At 43.8% G+C, this 10,114-nt stretch overlaps 1 protein-coding gene across 3 annotated transcripts; it reads right to left on the reverse strand.

The window, feature by feature from the left end:
- Positions 1–341: 341 nt before the first annotated feature.
- MTERF1 (mitochondrial transcription termination factor 1) lies at positions 342–9,856 on the reverse strand. Of its 3 annotated transcripts, XM_045288821.1 has the most exons (4): positions 9,804–9,856; positions 8,993–9,056; positions 4,563–4,665; positions 342–2,300 (listed from the first exon to the last, which is right to left on the reverse strand). In XM_045288821.1, exon 4 carries the CDS (start codon positions 2,267–2,269, stop codon positions 1,139–1,141), a length of 1,131 nt encoding a protein of 376 aa, XP_045144756.1. In that variant the 5' UTR covers positions 2,270–2,300; positions 4,563–4,665; positions 8,993–9,056; positions 9,804–9,856; the 3' UTR covers positions 342–1,138. The 3 variants fall into 3 exon arrangements, with proteins under 3 accessions (XP_045144756.1, XP_045144755.1, XP_004702860.1); XM_045288820.1 differs by lacking the exon at positions 4,563–4,665 and having other exon boundaries at positions 9,804–9,850; XM_004702803.3 differs by lacking the exons at positions 4,563–4,665; positions 8,993–9,056; positions 9,804–9,856 and adding an exon at positions 2,408–3,016.
- Between the last annotated feature and the right edge of the window lie 258 nt (positions 9,857–10,114).

A 10,114-nucleotide genomic window follows, 5' to 3' on the forward strand; every position in this document is an offset into this window, starting at 1 on the left:
ATAGAACCTGGACAGTAATTAGGGTAACACTAGAATTAATCAATGGAGGAGGAAGAACTCTCATCCACCATCTTAAATTTTTTATGATGTTTTTCATAATCAACACAAGACAATTCATATACATAAGCTCATCAATATTCATTCAAGATTACTATTAAGAATGGACTCCTTCCAATACCTATCTTATTTATAGTGCAACTAAGACAGAAAATGGGATTGTATCAGATCTTCTATAACTACCAATTTCCATTCAGAAATTACTCTAAGGCTAAAAGTCTCTGCTAATAAAAACATGGTTTATTAGCATGTTTAAATTTAACAATTTAAAACAATGCATTTTAGTTTTTTTCATTTTATTCCATTAACAACCTCTATTAATTGAAGAGGGGAGGGGGGACCCTGTGGAATCAAGCAATAAAAGCAGCCATCTTGAAAGGACCAGAAGGAAGAGGTGAGAGCATCATTCTGGGGAGTATCAACATGGAAACAAACAAAAAGCAAATAATAATAATAATAACCAGCTGGCCTGGTTATGCCAGCATGCCTAACCAGAGTGCCTCTGGTCCTCACATTTGATAATATCACAGCTCAGTCCTGCACCAGTTCCAAAGTTAAGGAAGAATAAACTAAGGTGTGATTAAACAGCCTCAGACCACAGATCTCTTGGCCAGTTAAGAACCCCTGGCTCCAGTCACCCAATGGCCAGTCACACCCAGGAACCAGTCCATCCAGAAACGGTCTTGAGAAGCCAAGCCAAAGTCACAGCTCAGCGCATCCCTCTCCAATGTCAGGCAACTGGGCTTCTGCCGTGATCTACAGTCTAATAATCCAATCCTGCTATCTTACCTTGCTTGCACTGACTAACAATGTCTGGTGTCAAAGATTAGGGCTAGGTTCTGCTGTTCGCATTTTTCTCTCCAGATCTTGACTAGGCCCTACTGAGTGACTTAGTCCAGTGAGGAATGGTGCATTACAGTCTCACGGGGAAGGAGTCGAGTCAGATTTTTCAAATAAAAGCCATAATGCTTAGACTGTTAGCCATAGACCATGTACTCATCCTTTGTGAAAGGTCCAAATTCAATACAAAATGGTATGATTACACATAAGACCTTTTTTTTTAATTCCCCGACACAATTCCCTACCCATTTAACTTATTTAATTTAGCTTTATATCTATTTAGACTCCAAGACAGAAGCGCAATACTGGATGTATTCAAGTTATAGCCAGCATTTGTCAGTTCTTTGATTCTAGTTTTTAAAGTACTTAGGCTTGAATCCAGAACCCGCGGACTTTCAATTATTTGTGAAATGTCAATTTTTTCTTGTATGAGGTAGTCTATTTTATCATTAAACTTCTTCTCGGCCAAGAAGATCATATCTGGGTATCTTAAGACAAACTTCTGAACCTCTTCTTCAGAACACCCAAGAGAAATCAGCTTCTTTTTGATATTTGTGTAGTTTCTTTTGACATAGTCATTGGAAAGGTCTAGGGTGTAGGCTCCCGGGCCACATATCAGAGCCAGCAGTTCCTTGCTGGTCAAGCTGAAAGTTGACTGTAAAAACTCAATGTTTGCTTTCACTCGTTTGGTGCTCTGGATTAAAATAAAAGGATTTTTAAAAATTAACTTTCTGACAAAATCTGCAGGATCTTTGTGGTCCAAGGACAAAGAGACTGCTTGTAAAAATGCAACCATCTGTTTATTCAGCTCCAGACTATTGGAAAAGCTCCGTGGAGCGTTGGTTAACAATCGGCAAAGGCATTTCTGGGTCAATCCAACTGAGTAGAAGAACTTTATATTATTCTCTAAGTTTAGGTTGTTATCAGACCGAAAAAAGGATTCCGGAGAACGCTCCAAAATGCTGACAACGTCAAGATCTGATGCCATAATCTTTCTCCACAGATCCCACCGTTTGGAAAGACTTTCAGATGTGCGTATTATGGCTCGTGGGTATCTTGATATGATGCTAGCGATCGCTTCTCTGCTAGCTCCCTTGGACAAAAGGAACATCTTCAGGTCCTGCTCATTAGTAACCATCCTATTAAAAACTCCAGGCTGTCGTTTCTTCGCCATGTCAATATCTACTCCCATAGTAAGCAGGTTATTCAGTAGTTCCTTTTTCTCTGAAGATTCGCCATTCACAGTATGACACTTCACACCAAAAAGTCTACATGACGCTGAATTGAAGAGGATTTCTGTTGACGACTGGATGACCCAACATCGTGAACCCAGGAGGTTACTTCTCATATACAGCACGTTCCTTCCTGCCATGGTGTTCAGGTAGACCAAGCTTCTTGGAATGCTGTGTAAAACAACATACACGATATTAAGCAAACAACTTAGTGTTAAACAACTGAATGACTATACCATTATCCTATCAGCATCATGGTCGCTTGTGAAAGAACATACCTATGGCTGAAGCTCTCCCGGTGCTGTAGTAACGATTCAACCCCCTAGCACACTGCTCCTGGTCTTCACCCGTGCCTTTGGTCTGCTCCCACTCTGGGCATAAACAAAGCCAGGCGGCATCATCTCTGCCCCGGAATGATCCCTCCTTCATACTGCTTGGTTTATTCTCTGAGAATAAAACAAGGACACGGTCCTCCTTGGCCACCCCAACCAGCTATCGATGCTTCTCCCTCTATGCTTTGTCATCCTGGTTCCCAATCTTCAGCTTCTTCCCAGTAACTGGTACCTCACTTGTCATGTGCCCCAGCTTGCCAGGTCTTAGTTCTCGCCCCGTCCACAGGTAAAACCCGCTTCCTCTTGCTCCTGTCTCTTCCTTGTTCGGACCTACTAGTTTTCGAACTCTAACCCCAGTTGGTTCACAAAACCAACACCCCAGACTGTCTGATTTCCAGCTGAAATATTTCTTTCTAGTTGTATTCTCTTTGAAACTACTGCTTCCTTAGCTCAACAAGACCTCTGGCTCGACAGCTGATTTTAATCTCCATCTCACTCAGTTTTCTAGTGAGACCCCTTGGTTCTAATTTAACAACTTTCAAGTAACTTCCACCTTCAAAAGGACCGAGGGAGGCGGCGGTGGCGGCGGCGGCGGCGGCGGCGCTGGCGCTGGCCGGGACTCAGTTTTAGGAGTTGCCATGGAAATATATGAACACATAAAAGGTGTTTCTTTCACATAGTCCACCACGTGTGGAATTCTGCTGGTAAATGGCACAAAAACAATAAACACATACAAATCCTCTTCCCCCACCCCATCACCAAGGTACACAAGACTACTCCAGGGATGTCTGTGACTGTTTCACAGCACATGTAGCTTCTACAAACCACCTAAATACTGCCCAATACTGCTTGTCAGCATGGTTCAAAAAAGGAATACAAAATGTGGAAGTATGATAACCATTAAAGGAGCACTGCTATTTATTTTTTAGATTGTACTTTCTCCTCAGAATATACAGTTGTGAAAAAATTAGCTCTTGATCCAACTAGATGTCAGTGAGTTCGGTTTGGGATAACAGACTTTCAGTGACTTAAAGTGGACCTTTTCCCTTCTCCATAGAGCAAAAATAGACAAGAGAGGGACGGCTCCAGCCCTAAAGTCAGGACACTGCTGCCAGATCAGCTGCCAAGAAAGAGTCTTGGTTTCAGTCCTTTCAGCTACTCCAATTGTAACAAGAATTTAGATTGTGGGCTAAGAGCATTTCCGGAGCTCACATAGTTTACAAAGACCGAAGGGAAAAATTCCGAAATTGTAGACTCAAATACCATCGATGCCAAAATGCAGAACACTCACTAACGCAGCTTCAAGCTTGTTCTTCCTGGGTCAGTTATGGCCAATTGGGAAGTAGTTGATTTTGTAAAACACAGTTTAACTGACATGATAGCTGGAATGGGAAAAATGAGAAGCCAACAGCCTGCTAGAAATGTAATTTGCCTCTTAGAAAGCAAAGGCAGCCTGTGAAGTGAACCAAATCTCTTTCCCAGCAGAGTCAGAGACAATAGCACCCACCTCAAAGATGGCAGTTGACTACATGATTTGGAATATGTCCTGGCAGTAATCCAAATCTCTCGCATCAGGATCTTGACCCCTAATTTTTCCCACTCTAGTTATCATTCTGCATCATTCAAATTGTAAAAAGTCAGGTCTGTTCCAATTTTGCTCCCTCCACCCTGACTGAGATGGTTAGAATGAGTTCAAAGTCCTACTTTGAACCAATTATCATTCAGAAGCACATACAATTGCTCAGTACCTACTGAGTTCATTCTTCTTCACACCTCCACCTACTACCCTGTCTAACTATATACTCTTCTGAGCTACAGGAATTTATAACCTTAAAAATAAGAGCTTCCTTCTAAGGAGCCCTGATGATGATGTAGTTGGGCTACTAAAAGCAAAACTGGGAATTTAAATCAACTAGCCATTCTAGAAGAGAAGGATGAGGCTTTCTGCTCCCTAAAGGTGCACAGCCTCAGAAAGCCAAAGGGGCAGTTCCACTCTCTACTACAGGATCGCTATGAGTCAGAATCTACTCAGTGGCAGTGGGTTTTTTGCTCTGGTTTGGTTTGAGGTTTTTGGTTTTCTAAAGAATGAAGAAGGTTCCACCTCAAATAGCTCAGCAGCTTGGTCTCTGTTCCAGATGCTCAAGGGGGACTGCTCCTGGTTAAAGCGACACAACACTGCCAGCTGCAGATGAAGCCAGTGTTATCTAAGGAGGACAAGAGGATGCAGAAACAGTGAAACTCCAATTTATACTTGTATTAGCCTTTAAAGTCTTCTACTTTTTATTTACATTTTATATTGTACATCAAAATAGTACAGTTAGACCAGGGTGAAACACTAAGGGCATGTAACAGAGCAGCAAGGGGAGCAAAGCAATGAAGTCCCTGGGGAATATCAAAAATAGAATTTGGGGCCCGGGTATAGCACCCCATCAGACTCAACCAGAAAACACTCCTAAAGGTCAACAAACAGACCTGGAACTATTTGTAGGTTTTACTCTTTTTGTCGGTTTTTGTTGTTGTTGTTTTGGGGTTATTTTTTGGTTGTTTTCTTTTGTTATTTTGTTTTTCTCAGTCTTGTTTTTGTGCTTGTTATTGTCTCTGCATGTCTATCTAAATAAGATAGGGGAGATAAACAATCTGGAGGAGAAAACCATGGGACTAAAGGTTCCAGGGGGACACTGGGAGAGGGAGATGGGGAAAGGAAGTGGGTGTTAACAAACCCAAGGGATCTAAAATCAATGGTGAGGAGGGCATAGGATGCCTGGTGGGGCTTCATCAAGGGCAATGTAGTTGAGAGAATTACTGAAACACAAATGAAGACTGAACATGATAGTGGGACAAGAGGAAAGTAAACAGAAATAGAGGAAAGAAACAGGAGGCAAAGGATATTTAAAGCCGTCTAAATACAGGCATGTACATATGTAAATATATTTATATATAATGATAGGGAAATCAATTTATGTACACCTATTTATTTGTTAAGTATTAAGGCAGCAGGCGGACATTGGGCCTCCACTCAAGTACTCCCTCAATGAAAGAACACTTTGTTCTAATAACCTGGCATTCTGTGATACTCACCTTACCTGACATGATCGCTAAAAACATGGTGGGTGCATAAGCAAATGTGGGGAAGAGAGCTGATGGTGCCTATCTATCAAAAGATATAGCATCTGGGGTCTTAAAGGCTTAAAGGCCATCTACCTGAGAAGCAACAATACCTACATGAAATAAGCACACTAACCTGTGTGATCATAAGGTGTCGATGAGATCAGATATCAGGCATCAAAGACTCCGAACAAAAAATCATATCAATGTGAATGAGGGGGAATATGGAGTAGAGACCCAAGAAATTGCAGTGCAAGGCCAGCCCCTTCTCTGACTCCTCTGAGTCAGCATTCTCAGCGTGAACATGACTCATCAACTTACAGCCCTGGCGAACACAGTACAGCACTGTAAATGGGTTTTCTCCTCTTTGTTGATTGCCTTAACATTTCTTTGCTCTAGCTTACTGTATTCACACTGTATACACAAGGGCCCTTCACAGAGCCCTTCCTGTCTCGGGGTGGCAAGGCAGAAGAGCTGGAGGAGCTGGAAGAGGTGGGGTACAGCTCTATGGGAGTGCACAGCAATTTCCAACTCTCTCAAGAAAGGTTTCCTGCAGTACCAATGCTTCTTCCCCCATTTGACTCCGTCTCAGTGCCAGCACCACAGAGGGGCCCAAGTCAGAAAAGGTGTCCAAAGTGGTCTCACAGAATCGCAACCTGAGACGTGGTCAATCACTATAGCCCTGTCGGCCATAATTCCTCCCGTGGACTCTGCCTGAGCCTACAGTCCCATTTTGGAGGGCATTCTCTGGTGCAGGATTAAGGTGGGATGAATCTTTAGACTGTACTAGAGGGTGTGACTTAGTCCCCACTCTGTTTCCCTGTGGGTGTGGTCTGCGAACAGACAAACACTAGGCCTCCATCACAGGCATTGCTCTGAGAGAATTCCTAAGACTCCGGGCAGAGCGTGTTCCAGGTGTCTGTCTGACGTGGGGGAGGCCCCGACTGAGGGGCAGAGCGCGAGGAGCAGCACTGGCACCATGGGGCTGTGAGGCAGAGCAACAGGCGCGGAGTCCACAGAGGCACGGCTCTCGGGGCCATGTGGCTGAGAGGCTGAGGATCAGAGAGATTTGGAGACTGGCTAAGAAGAGGTGTTGCTGTAGACCTGTATCCTTATTGTCTATGGATCCTGACTTGGGCTGGTCTATTAACTTACCTATTAAACCCCCTTAACTGTATTATCTGTGAGTTCTATGTGGCCATTGCAATGAATAGAAGTAAAGTGTCGTGGGAGGAACAGTTTGGTGTCAGAATCAGTAAAGGAGGATGGAGCACAAAGGTATGTCTGGGACCTGCCTCTTGACAATAGGAAAGCCAGGGGAACCCAGAGGCCTCCCTGCCAGGTTGGTCTAATGTCAATTTGTTTTCTGGCTCTACTTCTTCTGTCTTCTCCCTCTTTGTCCGACGCTGGATGGGAGCGCTCCTCTCCCTCCAGTCATCTTCTAGTAAGCCCTCAATGCTGGTGCTGACTTCTCGTGGCTAGGAAGGAATGTCCTCTGGAGCATGCTTTCCAGAGCAGAGCCCTTTCACCTGCACTAAAACCCGGTTGAGGCAGATGTCCTTTGCCCTCCGTGATTTTCTTAAGAGAACCTGAGAACCTTGGCCTCTTGGTCAGCACAGTTACTACCTCCACATTTTTTAAGCCAACCCTCTTTCTAAAATTATCAAAGCCTTGGCTGGCATTAGGAGTCCTGGTAGTGGATGGTTACATATTGGGCTGCGAACCACAAGGTAAACAGTTTGAAACTGCCAGCCACTCCTCTGGAGAAAGACAAGGCTTTCTATTCCCACAAAGAGTTCCAGACTCAGAAACCAACAGGGATAGTTTTACTGGGTCCTAAGGGTGGCTGTAAGTCGGAACTAACTCGATGGCAGTGAGTTCTCAGTTGGCTGGCATTAAATTTCCAGCTTCCAAGACTTCACCCAATGACCTCACTGTTTCTGGAATCATATTAGAGCCTAGGAGTATGTATGTGTTTCTTACACCAACCCTACACCTGCAGAGAAGCTCCCTGTCAATGAGTTGAAAGGGGTTTCCCAAAAAGTACAAGGTTTTCATGCCTGCTGGCAGAATTGGAGCGACAGCTTCATGAATTTCTTTTTAATGATCCTTACATTGGATTGATCTCGAAATTGTGGGCAACTACATCATCTCAAGACCTCAATATACGGTACTTATCGAGCAAGTCAACTTTTTCTTGTCGTGTCATGACTTTTCTAGGCTTCTTGGGGGCACTTCTGGTATCACTAATGGCACTTTGTATGGGTCCTATGGTGTTCTTCAAGGGTTACAGGATTACAGTAAACATGATGAAAAGTACATGAGAATCGTAAGAGATCAAGTTTTACAATGATACATAATTTACTGGGAAAACGAACTGCTCATGCGGCACAGTCAGTGGGGACTCCCAACCCCGGTGCTCACATCAACAGCAACAGGATGCTGTTTCCACCCTGTGATTGGTACAGTCTGGATGGAAGTTAACTCACACACTTATGACCAAGTACCGAGTCTCTTCTGGTTGACATTTCTCTTGACTTCAGATGCTGCCCTGTATAACATTTATAATAGATTTGTATATTTTGTGGTAACAAATGCTAAAATAAGCTAGTATCTGCCTATTTTATGCATTTGTGACATACCTAACTTTTTCTTAACTTTTCCAATTATTTCTAGGCTTCATAGTTAGTTCATCTGTGTTTTCAAAGTGTCACAAACCTCCACAAAATTTTCCAATATTACTTCTTAAAGGAAATACACTAAGTGGACCTGTGTAGTTCAAATACGTGTTGTTCAAGGGTTAGCTGTGTGTGCTAAGAGAAACAATTGGGCTCATTTTATTTAATAAATTTGTGTCATTTTCCAGACCAAAAAATAATGCATTAAATTTGTCTAAGTTAAAAATAAAAGTGATGGAGATAGAGATTACTTAGTTTTTGTTTCCTTTCCTTGAAAATATATATTAACTATATCTATTTCCTAATTTTTACACCAAAATAAGTCAAAATTTAAGAAAGTCAGTATTTGACACTTTTAGTACTAAATTCCCATTCAAAACACTCCTATAACATCTAGCAACGGAAGTATTTAAATAATCTAACGTAAGTAAGATCAACTGTCTCAATCTATAAATTCCAAACATAGTCTAAGATTTATTTCGATCAGTCTCTCAAACATTTTAAAAGAATCAAAAACATCCCAAGAGATAGCTGGCAAGTATACTGAAATTGTCTATGCTTGTAATTTGTGAGGTCTATGGGGGAAAAAAAAAAAAAGAGGCTTTGGATGCTCTTCTGCTTCAAACCAGCATATTATGGAAGCCTTTCCTAGAAAGAGCTAGCCACGGGGCCCAGGGTACTACTTTCCACTATGACTTTTCACGTCAGCTAAATACTTTGGAGATATTTACAGCAATATATTTCTCACCTCATTTGTCCTAAGAAATGGGGTTTTGCATCTCTCCAGAGGATGGGCTCAAAATTAGCTGTCCCTAGAGATGGGAAAGGAGGGGGCGGAGGGAGACATGACAGGATCAGGACTGTGAAAGAAAAACAGGACGAGTCCTAACACTGCTGATATTCCCATGATACGCATTAACTCTTGGAAACTTGGTATTTCTCAAATATAGTGAGAAGAAAAGAGCAACTATACGCCTACGACGGAACCTCGGGTTTGATTTGTAAAACCATAGCTACATGCTTTGTTTACAGTTTTATTCAATGCCCAACCTTTTCAAAATGGGACATAAGCCCACCCAACCAATGGCATCACAGGGATTCATGGGGACCCTGTGCAAGGTTTTTAATATTGTAAATCTTCACAAGAGCAGACTTCCTCATGCCTCGGAGTGGCTGGTGGGTTTTTATCGCGAACGTTGAGGTTAGCAGACCAACGCTTAACCCATCGCACCATCGGGTCCCTTAGGAACTCCCAAATTATAAAATCGGCAACGCCCCCGAACACCCTTACTAGCTTGTCTTACACAGCTGGTAAGCAAGCCGAAGAGCCGGATTTGAAGGCAAGGAGGTCCTTTAAATTCAAAAGCATGGTTAACTCCGTACCATGGGTCTCCTCCCTCAAAAGCAACTCTCCCATCGCTCTTCCTCCCTCAAAAGCAACTCGACAAGCGCTGTGCGGGCATGGGATCTCGCTGTACATCAATCACGCCGACCGGTCTCTTTTAAAAACAGGAAGGGGAAGGAGAAAAAAAGCAGGGCCCCAGAGAATCCACACCTACCACTCAGCTGTACCCAAGTGCTGCAGATGGGCTGACTTCCTGGTCTGGAGGCCCGAGTGCAAACGACAGGCGGAAGTGGACCAAGCAAACTTCCGCCTCGGGCCGCGCGCAGAGGTGACGTTTCCGCCCTGCGCCCCCCGGCGGCGTCTCCCGGACCCGCGGCTGCGTTACCCCAGGGTGCCAGCGGGGGGCGGCCGAGGACCGTGCTGAGCGCCGGGAGGCGGGTTTAGAGGGAGAGGCCCGGGTCTCCTGCGCCGCTGTGGAGCTCGACTGCCGGCGGGTTACAGGCCGCGGAGACATCGTTGCCGGCC

This window comes from Echinops telfairi, unplaced genomic scaffold (genome assembly GCF_000313985.2).
Source record: "Echinops telfairi isolate 266 unplaced genomic scaffold, ASM31398v2 ScPeMD7_23;HRSCAF=83, whole genome shotgun sequence".
Classification (NCBI taxonomy): domain Eukaryota; kingdom Metazoa; phylum Chordata; class Mammalia; order Afrosoricida; family Tenrecidae; genus Echinops; species Echinops telfairi.